The sequence below is a fragment of the Vulpes lagopus genome, chromosome 5 (assembly GCF_018345385.1).
Source record: "Vulpes lagopus strain Blue_001 chromosome 5, ASM1834538v1, whole genome shotgun sequence".
Classification (NCBI taxonomy): domain Eukaryota; kingdom Metazoa; phylum Chordata; class Mammalia; order Carnivora; family Canidae; genus Vulpes; species Vulpes lagopus.
In genome coordinates this window covers 52,534,206-52,553,523 of record NC_054828.1, presented here as the reverse complement: position 1 = coordinate 52,553,523, position 19,318 = coordinate 52,534,206, and the positions used below count along the sequence as shown (strand labels likewise).

The window sequence follows — 19,318 nt, the reverse complement described above, 5'->3', positions numbered from 1 at the left end:
TTTTTGTGAGAAACATACGTAAAGTAGTATTTTGTTTTCATATATTTTTTATAGAAAACTGAATATATATTAATTTATTAAATTATCTAAAAATAACAATTAAGGGAGATAAATTATCAGATGAATCATGCATACTCAAAAATAATTTTGCAGGGCGCCTAAGTGGCATAGTCGGGTTAGGCATCCGGACTCTTGGTTTCGACTCAGATTGTAATCTCAGAGCAGTGAGATATTGAGCCCTGTGACAGTATTCTGTGTGGAGTCTGCTTGATATTTTTTCTCCTTCACCCCCTCCCACTTGTTATTTCTCACTCTCTAAAATAAATAAATCTTTTGAAAAATAATAATTTTGCCATATTAGATTTAGGTAATTTATTAAAAAGACTTTAATTTATTCTAAATGGAATAAAAGTTACAGTTATATCTTTAATAAACATATAATTTTTACCCACAGGTCTATGTAAACTGAAATTTTAGTTAAAATTTATTAAAAATATAGATAGAACTGGCTTAGTACCATACTTATTTTTGTTTTTATTTATTCCCAAAGAACAGATTTTCTGTTTTTTTTAAGTTAAATGATTTTTCAATCTCTATTAGAAGAATGCAAACCCTACTGTGATTAAAATCCACATTTCACTTCATAAGTCTTTTAAAATAAAGGTATCCAGATGACTTGCACTGTTTATTGGTATCTTCCCTTAAAACTCTCTATAAATACACTTTGAATGTTTTGTTCTGTCAAAATATTCTTGTTATTATGCAGAATAACTACTAAATATCTAGGCCACATATAATTTGTTTTCAGTAGGTAAAGACTAGTAAAGTTTATGTGAGTCAGTATAAATGCATACATATTGTGTATTTTATTTGCAATGCATTCTAATTTTTAAATTCTGTTCTAATGTATTTTATAAGAAAAAAAGAGCTGATCTTTTCTCGTTAAAATAGATTTCTTAATTCACTGATAGTTATGCCTCTAAGATGAAATGCATTGATCTAGGGATGTAGAATATGGTTTTCATGATTCATTTATAAAACTGGAATGAAAAGGTTACACATAAATATTCTCAAATATCATGTAAGATACAACACGTGAAAAGGTTTTAAAATTCAATTTTAAAATTTAAAGTTCTGGGCAGCCTGGGTGGCTCAGCGGTTTCGCGCTGCCTTCAGCCTAGGACCTGATCCTGGAGTCCCAGAATCAGGTCCCACGTCAGGCTCCCTGCATGGAGCCTGCTTCTCCCTCTGCCTGTGTCTCTGCCCCTCTCTCTCATGAATAAATACAATCTTAAAAAAATAAATAAATAAAGGGATCCCTGGGTGGTGCAGCGGTTTGGCGCCTGCCTTTGGCCCAGGGCGCGATCCTGGAGACCCGGGATCGAAACCCACGTCGGGCTCCCGGTGCATGGAGCCTGCTTCTCCCTCTGCCTGTGTCTCTGCCTCTCTCTCTCTCTCTCTCTCTCTCTCTCTCTCTCTCTATCATAAATTTAAAAAAAAGTTTTTTTAAATAAAAATAAATAAATAAAATTTAAATTTCTCACAACCCTGTGGAGCCTGGGTGGCTGAGTCAGTTAAGTGTCCAACTCTTTTTTTTTTTTTTTTTTTTTTAAAGATTTGTTTATTTGAGAGAGAGAGAGAAAGAGGATCTTAATGCTAGGCATGGAGCCAACATGGGCCTAATCCTAGGACCCCAAAATCATGACCTGAGCAGAAATGAAGAGTCATGCTCAACTGGCTGAGCCACCCAGGTGCCCCAAGCCTCCAACTTAATTTCAGCTCAGGTTATCATGATCTCAGGGCCGTGAAAATTGAGCCTGCATAAGATTCTCTCTCTCTCCCTTGGAGCCTCCTCGCCCCTGCTCTCTTTCTCTCTAAAAAAATAAAATTTTCACAACCTTTCAATAATCTCCTTTAAAACTAAAAGCACCAAAGGAAAAAAAATTCGAAACCAAACACCCCAAAAAACCAAAAACCACTTCAACAAATTAAAAACATGGGTACATAGTTTTGTCTCTCCTTTCTTGTCTTACTTTAAACAAGTAAAAAGTCAAACTAGAAACCTTTCTAGTCACTGGTAGTTTACCCCGTAGCCCAAAAATAAGTCCATAGAACAGTAAGTTCAAATGCAATGTTGAGAAAAGGAAAAAAAAAAAAAAAGAATCACTGCTAAAATGAGTTTGAGAAACATGGGATAAAAATAAGGAAGACAGGTTCATCTTTATATCGTTTTTAATACAATTATATGCAGTCCTATCTCCACAAGGTAGATATACTACAGAGTTTGCCAGAATCCTTTTTAGCAGAGTTAGTATTCAATGCAAAGATTCCTTTAAGAAATTTCCATCCAGGAAAATAATCTTAAACACTTATTTTAAATGTTGTTAGACCAAAGCCCCATACAAAAGCTCAAAATGGGCGTTAACAAGGTGCCATCTGACCGTGCCTTGGACTCAGCTACAGATCTAGCATATAGTAATTCTGAATGTAAACAGAGTATTTTTCCAATAGAATAAATGAGATAAGTCAGATAAATTTAGATTACTTCTCTTGTCTTACACAAAGGATATGGTACAAAGGGTCTCCAAAAGCATAATATTTGAAAATCTAATGTCTTAGCTTTACACATTTTAAAAAACAAAAAGATAAAGGATGCCTGGGTGGTTTGGTTAAAGTGTCTGTTGACTTCAGCTTGGTCTCCAGGTGGGTTCACACTGGGTGTGGAACCTACTTAGGATTCTCTCTCCCTCTCTTTGCCCCTCTCCCCTCTTTAGACAAACAAAATAAAAAAGATATGTTCCTAATTTACTCAGTATTTTATTACTTAAGTGAAAGAAAAGGTGTATGTTTCAGGTATATACACACAAAAAAATTTACTTATAATCAGTAAAGTTTATAGCAAAAAACAGCCTACAAGTTGAACTGCTATACAAAACACTTAAGTCAGATGTAGATCGTGAAGGTAAAAGACCAAAAGTTTACATAATAAAAAAATTCCCATATGGACAAATAAGAGTATTTTGAATAGAGCATCTAGGTATGAAGTATCAGTAACACTATGGAAAAGTCTGACTTTTAAGTAACCAGTAAGAGTGAAAACAATATGATTACAGAACAAGAAAGACATGGGGCTGCATTTGAGCTGTGCTTCTCACTAGCTGTATGGCAGGACAGTTATACTTTACTTCGTCTGTAAGATGGGGACAACTACCTTGATGAATTTCAAAGTTATGTTACAAAATACACATTAAATGCAGTATCTGGCATACACAGAATACTTTGAAGAATCTACACATATTTGCTTAATGCAGAATTAGGCCATATGTAAATTAGTATGTTTTAGAAAACAATTTTAGTTTTCACAGAGTGCCTACTACTTGTCAATCAGTGCCCTATGTACTAGAAGGAAAAGGTTGTAAAACCTATGGGCCTCACAGTTCAACAAGGACACAGATACATTCTGCACTTAGGTCATCGAGCAAACGACAACGTCTTAATCAAGGGAATGCCTTGGGTAAAGGAAGGTGGTGATTTTGAGAACTATCTATGAAAATATCTACAGGGCTTGGTGAATGGATGTGGAGGAAAGAGTTTAAGGAGGAGTGTAGGATGACTTCCAGGAGTTTGTTTTTTTCGTAAGGCTGGGCTATTTATTAATGGTGTTAATGATTAATAGGAACACAGGAAGAAAAAAAGCAGGCAGGGATTGGGGCTGAAGAGGAAATTTAAGTACTGTTTTGAACAGATGGCTGGAAGCAATTTATAGATGGCAAGACAGCAGTTGAATATCGAAGTATGAAATTCAGGGGAGAGGTCAGAACTGGAATCTTTTAATAAATCATATGAACAAAGAATATTACTCTGGGAGAATGAAAAAATCAATGGGTCAAAAATATTCTCAGGAAGTTAAGAAGTAGGCAGAGTAAGAGACACTTACAAAAGAAAAAGAGGAGGAATGGTTAGAGAAATAGGAAAAGACTCAGGAAAGAACAGCATTTCTAAACCATGGGAGTATAGTAGGGAATTTCAAGAAAAAACAAACAAACAAACCATAACATAAAATGCTAGGTAGGCTAAATGAGGCCACTAGACTTTGCAAACAGAACAACCCTAACTTTTGCTAGAAGGTCTGAGTGAAACAGTGAGGGCAAGGGACAGACTGCAGAGTGCTGAGAAATGACTAAAAGGAAGGAGAGAGCATCTGCAGACTGCTCTGAAGAAGGGGGCTTAGAAGGTTGCTTTGTGGGGGAGGCAGCAGCGTCAAGGGAAGCTTTCTGGTCTTGTTTTGTAATAAGAGATTTGACCATATTTTAAAGGCTAAGGTAGAGTAGGGAGGGCAGAGGCTGAAGATACAATTTAAATGATAAGGTTTACTTTCAGAACAAACAGGAAGTGATAAGATCATGACATGAACAGAGCAGGAGGTTGGCTTGACAGGGAGGGAGCACCTCAACTGCAGGACAGGAAGACAGGTGAGGAAGAATAGGAATTGAACAAGTTATTACCTGATTACCCCAAATTTATATTAAAAAAAACAACAACAGAATTCCTATACTGACTGGGAGGTGACTGGATAGGAAGATTGAACAGAATGGCAGAGGTCTAATACAATTAATGAAGTAAATGAAAAAGAGAGTGGCCAAAGTGACCAAATAAATGCAGCGTAAGAAGTCCCAAAGTGCAAGCTTAGTGTTGAAATGTGAATTTGCAGTGCACCAGTACAAAATTGGTAAAAAACCTCTGTAGCAGTACTCCTCTGAGAACTGCTACAGACCCTTCTCCCAGGGACTGAATACTCAGTGGAACCCAGAGCTCAAATGCTATAGAAACACAATTTAATTTAGTTTTAGGATTTTGCCAAGTGGAAGGACACAGAGGTGAAGGCAACTGTTGAGAGAGAGTAGTTCAGATGATCAATCATGAAATCCAGGCCCTAAAAAGGAAGGAGAGGTTTGAGAGCCTGGTAGAAAATGGAGGGCTTAAAATGGACTGGAAATCAAGTAACAGTACAAAAGGAAATGAAGCTATGAACACGCTATACGGTTGGTTATACGTGGCCTGAAAACTACTTGATTTCCGATGCTGAGCAATTCTGGGTTACAAGGTTTACGGTATTTCTGTGGATGGTGAGTGCCCAATGATCACAAAACATGTTACTGTGGTGGAGGTCCAATTAGTCGGAGGCCAGGGAACGGAATAGAATGATCATTTAAGTACATTATGTGACTGGGCAGACGTGGAAAGGTAAATCCAGTGTCTTCAGTGAATGCGGAAGAATGATAGGGTCAAGAGAGAAAGGATAGAGGGTGAGTTAGATGCTATGCAGTAATAGTTTTGGAAAGGGCACTGAGGGACTAGGACCATGAATGTCTGGCCTCCTATTCCTATATTTTCAGGATGTTTTAACTGACAGAAAGTCCTCTAGAGAGAGAAAATAGTGCCTTCTGGGAGAGTTAAATAAATGAAGAGAAGCGATGGAAGACATAAGAGTTTGTTGACCTGGGTCCCAGAGTACATAATGTAAAGGTCTGGGAGGAATGTTAACAAGATAGATCAGATGTACCAAGGAGGGCTAAGGCAGGACAGTAAAAGTATACAGTAAGACAGTTTTTTTTTAAGATTTTATTTATTTATTCATGAGAATACACAGAGAGGAGAGAGAGAGAGGCAGAGACACAGGCAGAGGGAGAAGCAGGCTTCATGCAGGGAGCCTGCTTCTCTCTCTCTCTGCCTCTCTCTCTGTATCTCATTCATAAATAAATAAAATCTTTAAAAAAAATAAAAATAAAAAATAAATAAAGAGGAACATTCTAAAGTAAAGAAAAAGCCCTCTACTGTGATTTTAGGTCTGGAAAAAATGGCTGAAATCTGGTCAGAAATGTGGAATCTAGATTATTTTCAACTTTATACTGAATAAAACATGTCAGACTAAAATACTTTCACCCACCTTACATTCAAAGAATATAAAGCTTATGCACATGCATCATAGATACACCTACACTGAATTACTTCAGAACAGACTTTTTTCCACTTCTTTCAAAATTCATCTCTAACAAGCCTTGAAAGGAAGTACAGTTAAGAGTGTAACTGGCCCTAGCATCTAGTATTCACCTCTCTAGGGCCTGGCATAGAACACACGAGAACTATTAGAGATCTGCTATATTACAGGGAACATAATCTTCATAGAAACTGTCACTGGAAAAAAAAATACCACAACCATACAAATGTAATATGCAGCCTTTTATCTTGGCTTTCTAAAATTACTACTATAAAAACAATTTATACAAAATTAACAGAAAAAGTGTCTATAAACCTGCTAGAGTGATTTTATAAAAATGTGTTACTTTCAAATAGACCAGAAGTGTTAACTGTAGGTTTGCTTTCCATTTAATACCTATAGATTTTGAGAACAATTTAAATCCATAAACACATAGCTATATTAAAAATTGAGCTATCAAAAACAATTATAACTTTTTAGACAAATCTATAACTAATTATTAATGTTCACAAATTTAGAAATAAATCTTCAAATTCTATTTCCTATTTTTTATATGCATATATAGTACTAAGCTAAATCTCACATAAGCACTAGAGACTTAGAAAATCAAATCTATAATTGTTTAACAAACTTAAATTTTATAATTAGCAAAGATATTACATTTGCTTTGACATAAGGTTTAAGACTAGAATAAGAAAAAAAGCAAATTTAAGGAGTATTAATAATAAAAGCAGTAATGATCTTTAAATGATACTTTAGGGATGCCTGGGTGGCTCAGCAGTTGCGCACCTGCCTTCAGCTCGAGTCATGATCCCAGGATCCGGGATCGAGTCCCACCATCGGGCTCCCTGCGAGGAGCCTGCTTCTCCCTCTGCCTGTGTCTCTGCCTTTCTCTCTCTCAGTCTATGTCTCTCATGAATAAACAAATAAATACATCTTAAAAACAAACAAACAAACTTCATTTACAGTGTACTTCAAAACTCATTTTTATTTTATTTTATTTTATTTTATTTTTTTTTCAAAACTCATTTTTAAAAGTCTGGTCTAAAATAGTGCATTAGTTAAAGAACATCCATATTAATAAAAATTTTAGTATACATTATATACTTTTGTTTTTGTTTTAATGCGTATATATTAATAAAGAGGACTAGAAGAAAGAAAAAAAATAATAATAAAAAAAAAAGAGGACTAGAAGAAATTCACCAAGATATTAACCCTAGATAATAGGATTCGTTTCTTTTTCCTCATACTTAAAAAAACAACACAAAACAAAACTGTAACAGAAAACGAGAGTCCTTTATATAGTCTGGATTGTGCTAAGTGATATGGGAAAATACTCACTATAAAATGTGGACACAGAAAATTACCTATATAATATGATTTCACTTTGGTACAAAACTGTGTCTCTTAATGGGATTAAGGTTAATTTCTATTCTCTTTATTATTCTTTTTTACAACATAATCAGAAAGATATTACTTAAAATCATAATTTTGTCATGTTCTCTTACCTGAAGGTACTAAAGAATCTTGTTCGATAATTCTTGCAGAGGCCAAATCACTGATAATATACTGTAACCTTAAATGTCTGAATACTGACACAAATGGTTTTCCTTGTTCGGTTTCAAGGAAGGTCATACCTTCAAAATCTATAAAAAACAGTTTAAATCAATAGGCATTCTTTTCAAATGTATCTAATTTTATTCCTAAATGTTTTTATGGGTAGGGAGACCCAGACACACAGACACATGTATGTCTATCAGAATACAAATAAGCTACTTTACAAAGATTATACACACCTGTGGTGTATGGATAAAAACCTGGGAAAGATTTAGGAAGAAGCCCCAGGAAACTAATTTTGGTCCCAAGTGGCCTTTGGGCTGAGAATTCACTTGTGTACCTTGTTTCTGGAGTTTGGAGCTTCCAGTGCAGCAAGGTTTGGAAAAAGAAGGCTTGAGAATGGTAGGTAGGGTTACGGTCTCTCACCAGAAACCTTCTCCCAGAGACTGAACACTCTAGTGGAACCCAGAGGTCGAATGCCAAACACAGAACATGCATGGGTTTGTCTTTTGCGATTCATCTAATTTATGCTTTAGCTACATGTGATGAACGCTACTAGTTAATATGTTAATTCTCTATCATAGTACCAAATAAGATACAAAGACACTATAGCCACAAGGATAGTATTTATTATTAAAACAATTCAAGTTTATGAAGTATGTGAATTTTTTCTTTTAGGGAGAATTTCAGGTTATTTCTAAAAATAGTTGCTCTCAGTTGTATTCAAATGTGCTTTCATGAGTGTGAAGGAAAGGTCTAGTTCCTGCTATCATATAGAAACTTGTGCAAAAGCCCTAGCCTATTTTCTATTAAAAAGGGATACACCCATGTGAGCATACTCTGTGCTGCTATTAAGGCTGGAGAAAAAAGTTGAGTTGCTATTGTTATATATTATGGCTAAAACTATGTTTCACATGGAACACAGTACTGTGAAAAAGAAAGTAGATGATGTCCACTAAAATAATTTTCTCCTGAAATCAGCAAAAAGTCTATTTAATGAAAAGTATTTTCATAATTTTCTAATTTTTACCCCATACATTTTTTGTATTCCTTTGGTGTCTGCTCAGAGTCAAAGTAAACAAAAAAGCAGTAAATTCATTTTAAAAATTAAGTTAACTTTGCTTACTTATGTGGCGTTAACGTCCTTTTTTTTAAGGATAACATTATTTCTAGTGTTCCTATGTTGAATCAAATATGCCAATTCATGGGCTGCACTATGAATACCATTATGGTCTTACAGATGCCCCATCACATGAACAAGTTATAAAAATCTAATACCTGGAGCGGGCGCCTGGGTGGCTCATTCTGTTGAGTGTCTGACTCATGATTTAGGCTTGGATCATGATCTCAGGGTCGTGAGATTAGGCCCAAGTCAGGCTCTATGCTCAGCAGACAATCTGCTTGAGATTCTGTCTCCCTCTCTCTTTAGCCCTCCTTCCCAGCTCATGCACATGCGCACTCTCTCTTAAATAAATAAATCTTAAAAAAAAAAAAATCTAATACTAGATCATCTAGAAATCTGGAAATTATCTCATGAAGCCCTTTTTTTCAAGAGTATAGAAAGGATTAGCCCATTTACTTTTGTAAGAATTCATGAATTAGAAATATATTTTAAAGATTGTAGCTGGCCAAGGATAGCCATATTAATTGCACTAACCAAGTTCAATGGCAGTCCCTATGAATAACTGTGTAGAACAAAGTCTAAATTTCCACTGTTTCTTGTAGTCCTGAGCAATGTATATGAAAAATCAAGTAATTAATAAAACCTAAGAGAAATGTCTCAAAATATAATGGGACAGGGGACTACAAGTGGTTTTTCTGTCCTATTTCCTGAGTCCTCACCACTTTGATAATTTTTTAAAAAGATTTATTTGAGAGAGACTGAGAGAGAAAGAGAGTTGGGGGGGGGGGGAAGGGCAGTGGGAGAGAGAGAGAATCTCAAGCAGACTACCTGCTAAGCTCAGAGCCTGATGTGGGGCTTGATCCCATGACCCTGAGACATGACCTGAGCCAAAATCAAGAGTCAGACCCTCAACCAACGGAGTCACCCAGGCGCCCCTCTCTTTGATCATTTTAAAACCATATGACATGGGACACCACGGTGGCTGAGTGGTTGAGCATCTGCCTTTGGCTCAGGGCGTGATTCCAAGGTCCTGGGATTGAGTGCCGCAACAGGCCCCCTGCAGGGAACCTGCTTCTCCCTCTGCCTGTGTCTCTGTCTCTCTCTCTCTCTCTCTCTCTCTCTCTGGCTCTCATGAATATATATATTTTTTTAAATAAAAATAAAACTGTATGACATGACCTTCAAAGTCCTCACTGAAACACAAGGCATCAGACATACATTTTGTTTTATGCAATAAATGTCTCCCTGAAAAGTTATCTAAAACTGTATATTTCTACACGACTGAGGCCGGAATGAAGAGCGTAGAGGAGAAATCTTAATGGGACTGCTGGAGTTCAAATGAGCATAAGTTTCTGTTGGGATTCACCTAACAGCTCCCCGGTTTCCAGAGTGCCTTTGTCTTTTTAGCTTCTCTAACATCTCCTTAACCTCTTTCAGTTGTATCTCTCTCCATTTGGTTTTTTGTTTAAATTTTCTCCTCTATAACTTCTCTAATGCCTCTTTAATTGCCATAATGTAGCTCTAAAGTATAATTTAAAATATAAGTTTAGAATTTTGTTCTTCAAGGCAATCAAGTTAGGTTTTTTTGGTATGGTCCTTTATATTTTTGGTTCATGAGCTTGACAGGAAAATAACTTATCTGGCTCTGAGTTAGGAAATCTCTCTGTATAAAATAACTTCACAAAATTTATTTAAATAAGACATAAAGAGCACTAGATTTTAAATTAAGAACTTCTACTCATCAAAAGATATCCGTAAGAAAGCAAGAAGGCAATCTACAAACTAGAAGATAAATGACAAAGGTTTGGTTATCAGGAATAAAGAATGCCTATTGTGTTATTAAGAGAACACAGATATGATATTAAAATAGGAAAAAGAATGGATATTTCACAGAAGAGGAAACATATGGCTAATAAACATGTAAAAAACTGTCCAATCTCTTCAAGGAAACGACAAATTAAGACCACGATATGAAACTGTCCAATAACAACTAAAATCAGATGCTATATTGTCCAGTGGTGCTAGAGATGGCCTGCACTGGCTTATAAGAGCTGATGGTGTGTATTTCTTAACTCTGCATTCAATGTCAGTGATATCATGTTGGTAGCTTGGAATCAGCCACATTGGGAGAATTTGTATCATGGAAATTAAAAAAACTGCAAATCAGGGATTATTTTTTCAGAGACCACCTTACTAGTACTCCACTATGTTACATATATTAAGACATACATGCATAATACAATAACATTTTCTTAAGGGAATAATAAACACAAAATTCAAGATAGTGGTTGGGAAAGTCAGAGGCAACAACAGAAGAGAAGCACAAGTAACTGAAGTTACTAATGTTCTAGTACTTGAAGATTAGTTTGTGGGGGTTCAGTATATTATTAAAAATAAAAAACGTGGCCATCCATGGACCAAAAATGACCGTGAACTAATAAGGATTATGATTTATCCGCTTCTTCGTACCTAAAAATTTTTTCTCTATTATCTGTTCTAGCAAAGTAAAAAATAAATACACTGCATGTTCCCTCTGTCCCAATAAGAAAGAATTTAATGGCAGCTGATCTTAACGAATTTTAGAACAATTTTCTCGAAGAATCCAACAAAACTTATGAGAACTTATGGAAGTTCTCACCCTGCAAAATGCATGCAACACACACATACCTGTAAAGTTGTGCATGTTCTTTTGGGGTAAGTGATACACTGAGGCCTGTAGATGGGCCCCCCCAAGCCCGAGTTAAGAACTGTTGCCTGATAGGGCTAATGTGTTAGGGAAAATTCAATGTAGTCAAATAAAAGATGAATGTAATCACCAAGACCTGTTGGTGATAAAATGGGAAAAATAATAGTTTGGGGGAATAAAACTATGGTGTTAGTTCGAGGGAAAATAATTCAGTTAATACTTGGCAAGGCATTTTTCTTATTTTTACTGTTCTCAATTTATATTAGGGGCTGATGTAGACAACTGCTTACTATCCTCACCAGATCTAAAATTCTCTGGGTCTACAAATAAGTTAGAACCTGATTTTAATAAATTTCAATTAAAAAGGCCCAAAAAACAAATTCTCAAAAGTTTCAGGCATACCTTTTCTCCTCTTAGAAAACCAGACATCTGTTTCAGTCAAAAGCTGTTTTAAAGATCCATTCCATGAAGGCACAAGTTGAAGGAACATCCACTTAAATTTAAGAAAAAAATGACAAGATTTCATGTTACAATTTTACATTCAAACTGCTTCCACCTTAAAACATAGTATCTAAAAAATTTAATTTCCAGTACATGCAGTTGAAAGAAGTAGAACTATTATGTGATATGCTTACAAGCTTTAAATTCATCATGGCTTTGGACTACCTGGGTGGTTCAATTGGTTAAGCATCTGATTCTTGACTTCAGCTCAAGTCATGATGTCAGGGTTGTGAGATCAAGCCTTGCACTGGGCTCCTCATTGGATGTGGAGCCTGCTTAAGAATCTCTCTCCCTCTCCCTCTTCCTTTGCCCCTCTGCCCCTCTCTCCCTCATTCTCCCTCTCTAGGAGAAAAAAAAAAAAATCATCATGGCTTTAATAGTGGTCCAAAGATAAAAACTAAAACAGTGTGTGATAAAGAATAATCAAATTCCTAAAAAATATGGCCTCAAACACAGTATAGTTACACAATTAAAATGGTAAAGGTTGGGCAGCCCAGGTGGCTCAGTGGTTTAGCGCCTGCCTTCAGCCCAGGGCCTGATCCTGGAGTCCCAGGATCAAGTCCCACGTCAGGCTCCCAGCATGGAGCCTGCTCCTCCTTCTTTCTGCCCGTGTCTCTGCCTGCCTCTGCCTCTCTCTCTCTCTCTCTCAAGAATAAATAAAATCTTAAAAAAAAAAAAAGGGTAAAGGTTTAATATATATATATATATATTACATTAGTCATTTTACACTAATTTATTCTACTCAACTCAATTTTGTAAAATATTGTATAAGGTTATAAAAACAATATTAATTATTTAATAATAATTTAGTAGATTATTTAATAATTGTCTATTAAGCAAGGGAAAAAGGAGTTTCTTACTGTTTTACCCTGGCCCTGCCAATTAATAGCTGGACAAATTACCTAATATCTCTGGGCCTTAATTTTTTTCATTTATAAAATGAGCATGATACCTCATGGGACACTGAGAATTTTTTTTTTTTTAAGATTTTATTTATTCATGAGAGAGAAAAAGAGAGAGGCAGAGACATAGGCAGAGGGAGAAGCAGGTTCCATGCAGGGAGCTCCATGTGGGACTCTATCCCGGGACCCCAGGATCACAGCTTGAGCCAAAGGCAGACGCTCAATCGCTGAGCCACCCAGGCTCCCCATACATTGAAAGAATTATTAGGTGTAACTTACTTTGAATAGTGCCTGGCACATAGTAAGCACTTATCATTACTGGCATAAAAGCAATTACAACAATAGGAAACAAAGAATGCTACCAGTGGCTCAGAGATAGAAATGGGCTGTCCACCCTTCAATGACTGCATAACTAAGTTACTAAACTTCCTTGAAAAAAACAAACAGTAATAGAATCTCATCCCTACCACAAAAACAAGCAATTGCAATAATATAACTTAGAAGATGTCTCATTCCCTAATTTGAAAGCTGTGTTAAACGGAGACTGTATTGCTAGGGCCAAAAGGCTAGCGGCAAAATTATTCAGTGGGAAAAGCAATGGACTAGGACTCACAAACCTGGGTTCTACCTCAAATCTGTCAGTTAGTAACTATAAGAGTTCTAAGTCCTACCATCTACAGAACAAGAATGATAGCTGATTTGTCTCTTCAGAGTTATAAAAATAAAAATGTTAAAACCTTTCAAAGGGATGAAATAAAACATGTGCCTGAAGTACAAATAAGGTCTTTAAAAAATTTCACCATTTTCTAGAAAAAGTGAAATTTTCATCATGAAGTCATTAGTTCAACTTTCAAAACATTTCTAAAAACCATATAAATTAACATTTCTGATTATGTAAATAATACATCCTCATGGTTGAAAAAAATCTGGGAAAAAAACAGAAACATATTCCTAGGATAGAAAAGTGTATGTGAAACCAAACAAAAGAAACAGGATGGGAGCTCTCATGGCCCAGCACTTGTCATCAATGCAGACCCAACAGTAAGACAGGTGCCTCACATTTCCAATAGGAAGAAGCCTACTTTACTACTCTAGCAGGAAAAAGAATTTCTCCTTGTCCAGCAACAAGCTCAGCCAATAAGAAGACACCACAACTCAGACAACAAGGAACTCCCTTTCCTCCAACAGAATTTCATTCAAAGCAGCCCCTCCCAAATTCTATCTTTTCTCTATTATGTTCCTTTCCTTTGAGGTCTGGAGTTGCCTATGGTTTGTCATAGCATATATGTCACAAATTGCAATTCCTCTACTATTCCCAAATAAATCCATTTTGCTGGTAAAATAACTGGCTATTATACTTTTAAGGTTGACAAATATAAAGAATGAAATTAAAATCACTCATGACAGCAAATCCCTAAACAAAGAATTTTTTTAACATTATGGCATATTTCCTCTTACATTTACAACATTCCTTTTTCCCTGGACATTAGCTGTTTCTAATTTTTCGCTATTATAAGTAATGCTGAGGTGATGCCCTTACATATTATGTCAATACCTTTTTAAGAGCTGTGTATACATCCATCTCCACTTGCATCACAAATAAGTTAGATGAGCCAATGAGCTGTTTCATGACATTTATACTAGAAAAGATAAAGCAGAGGTACTGAGTTTATTCTTGTGCAGACTAAAATACTCTGGTGGAATTAAAAATTTTTAATTCTTTCTTATGAAAAGAAAATGTGGAATTAAAAATTGTATCAGTCTTTTTGCCCAAGACGGAAGAATCTTAGACAGAAACAACCTACCTGAACACAAGGATACTTTTAATTCAGACAGTATATATACTATGAAAGGTCTTTCTTTGAACAGGAAAACAAAGAGCTTTGATCTGCTAATTAACCCAGTTAAAACAAGGTTCTCCATGAGATAACTTTTAGTATGCTCTGATAAAGTGGCAGTGTTCTTATAGGTCTTTCCTGCCCATTCATTGTATTTTTTTTTTTTTTAAGACATGTCAAAATTTCACTGAAATGTCTATTATCTTCAAAGTAACCTTTAACATCAAAGCCTGAGAAAACTGCTTGGTCATAAAACATATTACTATTAATGAGTAAGATCAAGAAATATGTATTAGTGGAAAGGATATCACCAGCTGTTTTTCCCCCCATTCCTTCAAGCCATAAAAAGCCAGAAGAACATCTAGGTTTTTAAGATGACCACTACAATTTCTTTTTGAAAGAGCTCAATGAGAAATTATAAAGAAAAAAAAAGTGTTTCTAATGATATTCAAGCCAAACATAATGCAGAGCTTTGTTTATACCCTGATATCACTAGGTAATACTTCTCAAACTTTTCTACCAAAGTACCTCTTAAGGGCAGAGGAAAGGAAAAGACCCAGGAATACAAGAGATGGTCTAGCAATAAAAATAACACATTTACTACTTCTTGTATTTCATCTTTAAAGTTAAAAGAAACTTGAATTCTCTCTATTCCATATTGTATTTAAACATAAGAATGTTTGTCTTTTTCCCACTTGCCCACCCACCCCTGCAAAAAAAAAAAAAAATCAGTAAAATTGACATCACAGGGGATGTTCTGAGGGCAGAAACCATGAATTAATAATCTCTGAATCCTTCACAGCCCCTAACAAAGTACCTTCATATATAGTGGACATTCAGGAAGTATTTGTTGAAGGAAGGAAGGCAGGAAGGAATAATAAGCAGATGCTATTCAAAAGGCCAACCTGACCATGAATTTAACTTCATTAGACCTAGTATAAAATTTAAAACAATTTTCTTAAACCTAATTTTGCAGGGGTGCCTGGCTGGCTCAGCTGGTGAAGCATGTGACTCTTGACCTTAGGGTTGTGAGTTCAAACTCCATGTTGGGTGTGATTACTTAAAATAAAAATCTTTAAAACTTAATTTTGCAATGGTAAAGATGGTTTTTAAAACTTTTAGATTCTCTAAGAACCTAGCAAAAGTGAGGTAACGCTTGATACTTTTCTATAGTTTTATATTAGCAATAAATTTTTATATTAAAATTGGTTAAAATAGTAGACATACATATTATTTATGACAAAGAAATTTGTGAAGCATTTCTTCAGTTCATAGATGTCAAGATACCTTTCATTAAATTGTTCACTTTTTCATAAATAATATATTTTTGCATAAAGGAAATGCATACCTTAACAAATAAACATTATTTAGAATGATTAATTACAAAGTTATTTAAAATTAAAATACCTGAGTTCCTTAAAAAGTTCAACATTCTGGTGAGTCATCAAATTGTTCAGAAGCCATTCAAGGCACCTGAAATTAAAACATGGAATTATTTATTACATGATATGTAAATATATCATGTATTTATAACTTACTTAGTAGAACTTATAGTTAAAATAAAAACAATTAGTCTTGCTAGAACATGCTCGAATTTTTAAATTAAACAACCAAAAATTTAGTATTGTTTTTGTCAGCAGTTATTAAGGAAATATTTTCTTTATATTAATAAGTGCATATCTAATTAAGAAAATCTCATTTCAAATTTGAGTTACATCACTTATGAAAGCACTTGCATACTTCTATTACCTTCTTTGTAATTTGAAAATGGGTACTGAAATTCTCAGGAGTTAAAAACATCTCCAGTAGGTGTATTGATACAATGTCTATTATGCCTACTACTTAAAAAATATTAATAAAAAAGACACTGTAAAGAGTGACCAGAGTTTTCATAAGCCACATATAAACATGTATAACCCACCCATGGTCACTTACATAGACAACACTTTCAAGAAATTTACTAATTTATCCAAATGTAAAACAGGACTTTTTTTTAACCAAATTCTAGTCCTGTATTTTTTTTTATTTCTTTCTTTCTTATAGCTATACATTCTCTTAAGAAACCAAAGCAGCCAAATTCCCACAAGTGGGATGGGAGGAAAAATAAAAAAGGTAACTCACTTTTTCTTTACAGAATCTAATCCATAGGTCCCTGCTGATGTGTAATAGCCACATACAGTTTTCACATTAATTGTTTCCTTCATTGTCTCACCACACTGCTGTATTAAACCATCCTGCAAATATAAATAAGCACTGGAAAGGCCCATTTCACATGGGAAAAATTAGCTCTGAATATGTGCTTTTACATATTAAAAAGTAAAAAAAAAAAAAAAAAAGAAGAAATGAAAGAAAACTCATCAAGTGTAGCAAGCCTAAATCTGAAGTCCAGTAAAAGTACTGAAAAAAATCCAGCAAGTATTCAACTAAATACTTGGAATTGAAAAGCAGAATGGAGGGGGTAAAAGCAGTAAGGTAGTAAAGTAACAGATGAACACTGCTATTCTTTCTTTTGTATTCTTCCCCTCTCCGGGACCGGCAAATTTAAGCACCATTCGGCCTGGTTCGCCTATTCTCTTTCAATTAAGATCTCTTGACATACTCAGTCAACCATGTGATGGAGCTAGGCAAGTGAACAGTATGAATCATCAGAAGTGTTTATTAAACTACAAAACACTTACCAATTTCTAAGAGATGCACCTAAAACATATTATTTACATTGAAATATTAATCTGAAATGTTTAGATGTAAGATTTCAAATGAACTAATTTTATTCAATATATGAAAAAATGTTACTTTTTACCTAAATTTCTGAAATACATTCACCATGCAAGTATATTATTAAATTAGTTAGTGAAGTCATAAAGATAATGCAGAAAATGGATTTAGGACAAAACCAAAAGGACTAAAGTTAGAAAATAAAGTGTACTTGTTGAAAATTAAGTACTGAAAGGATCACAGCATTTAAAAAATCAAATGATTTCAACTAAGTATATTGAGCAAGCTTTTTACTAATACTTCACACAGATCAGCATACAAATGTCACAGAAAAGGAAACAATTAACTTTTTCTAAAGATCAAAATAAAGTACTGACTCCGTTAGGATTTTTAAACTTACCTGGAAGTCATTTGAGACTACCCGCCCCCCTCTAGCTCCTTCCGCTTTCCTCTTAATATCTTGTCTGTCACCAAGTCCAGTGGATTATCCCCGATTAATCTTTCTGTGATCCAGTTTTTACTCTCCATGCTTATCACTACTGCCCAACCTTAGACCCTCACTTGGACTACTGCAGTAAGATTACTCACCTTTTCTTCAATACATCCTTCACATGATTTCTGAAGTATTCTTTCTAAAACATAACTGTCTTTCCTCTGATCATTATCTTCCTAAAGGGGGCACATGGGTGGCACAGTCGGTTGGGCATCCAACTTTTGTTTCGTTTCGGGTCATGGCCTCACGAGTCATACAATCAAGCTGGACATGAGGCTCTGAGCTCATCAGCAAGTCTGCTTGAGGATTCTCTCCCTCAGCCCTATCTCCCACTCACATGCACACTCTCTCTCAAATAAGTAAATTTTTTTCTTTAAAAATTTTACTTTTATCTATTTTTTGTTGTTGTTGTTTATTTATCTTTTTTTAAAGATTTTATTTATTCATGAGAGACATAAAGAGAAAGGCAGAGACACAGGCAGAGAGAAGAGGCTCCATACAGGAAGCCTGATGTGGGGCTCGATCCTAGGACTCTGGGATCATGCCCTGAGCCAAAGGCAGATGCTCAACCACTGAGCCACCCAGGTGTCCCTCTTTAAAGATTTTATTTGACACAGAGAGAGAGTGAGAGAGCACAAGCAGGGGGAGGGGCAGAGGGAGAAACAGGCTCCCCTGCTCAGCAGGGAGCGATACAGGGCTCAATTCCAGGACCCCGGGATCATGACCTGAGCCAAAGGCCAACGCTTAATCAACTGAGCCACCGAGGCGTCCCACAGAAGTTTTTAATTTTAATGAAGACCAGTTTATCAGTTATTTCTTTCATGGCTCATGCCTTTGGTGTTGTATCTATAAATCATTACTATAAAATAAAAATAAAATAAAATGCCCAATATATTAATGTTTCTTAAAAAATCTTCCAAAAGTACCTACATACAAAATCAAAACTTCTTAAAAGGTATAGAGGGATTTTCACAATCTGGCCTTGCTGCCTTCTCTACAACCTTTCTTATACACTGTGTAAGCTAAAGAGCTTATATGTGCTTATCTCTGTGCTAGAGCCATGTCCCACTCAGATTCCCTGATCCTCCACTGTTTCACATCTTACATCTGTATAAAAAGCTTCCTTCCGCTCTTCTTTCTTTGCAAGATAAATACATTTTCAGTCTTCATGATTCAACTTCCTCTTCTGCACCACCAAATTGAACTGACCACTCCCTCTGTTCATCTGCTAAATCCTACAGGATGTTTATTACCATACCTATAAAACCAGACAGTTTTTTATTACTGGGTCCCACACACACATTTTATATATATATATATATATATATATATATATATATATATTTTTTTTTTCCCCCACACACACATTATATTGTGAGTTCCCTAAAGGTTGGAACTAGGTCTTAATTTACCTTTGGATTCCTATGTCTAGTTTGACACATTGCTCAATATACTTCTTTTGAAAGAACAAATCTGTCATTCTACCAATGGATTTTATATATTTG

At 35.3% G+C, this 19,318-nt stretch overlaps 1 protein-coding gene across 2 annotated transcripts in view; it reads right to left on the bottom strand.

The window, feature by feature from the left end:
• The window catches only part of GMCL1 (germ cell-less 1, spermatogenesis associated), a 51,832-nt gene that overhangs the window by 21,604 nt on the left and 10,910 nt on the right, over positions 1–19,318 (bottom strand). The window contains exons 5-9 of one of the 2 annotated variants that reach the window (XM_041755689.1): positions 16,727–16,839; positions 16,013–16,078; positions 14,323–14,407; positions 11,767–11,857; positions 7,507–7,644 (exon numbers count right to left, since the gene is read on the bottom strand). In XM_041755689.1, the coding sequence (XP_041611623.1) occupies positions 7,507–7,644; positions 11,767–11,857; positions 14,323–14,407; positions 16,013–16,078; positions 16,727–16,839 (493 nt within the window). The remainder of the gene's footprint in view (positions 1–7,506; positions 7,645–11,766; positions 11,858–14,322; positions 14,408–16,012; positions 16,079–16,726; positions 16,840–19,318) is intronic. The other variant, XM_041755690.1, reaches the window with a different exon arrangement.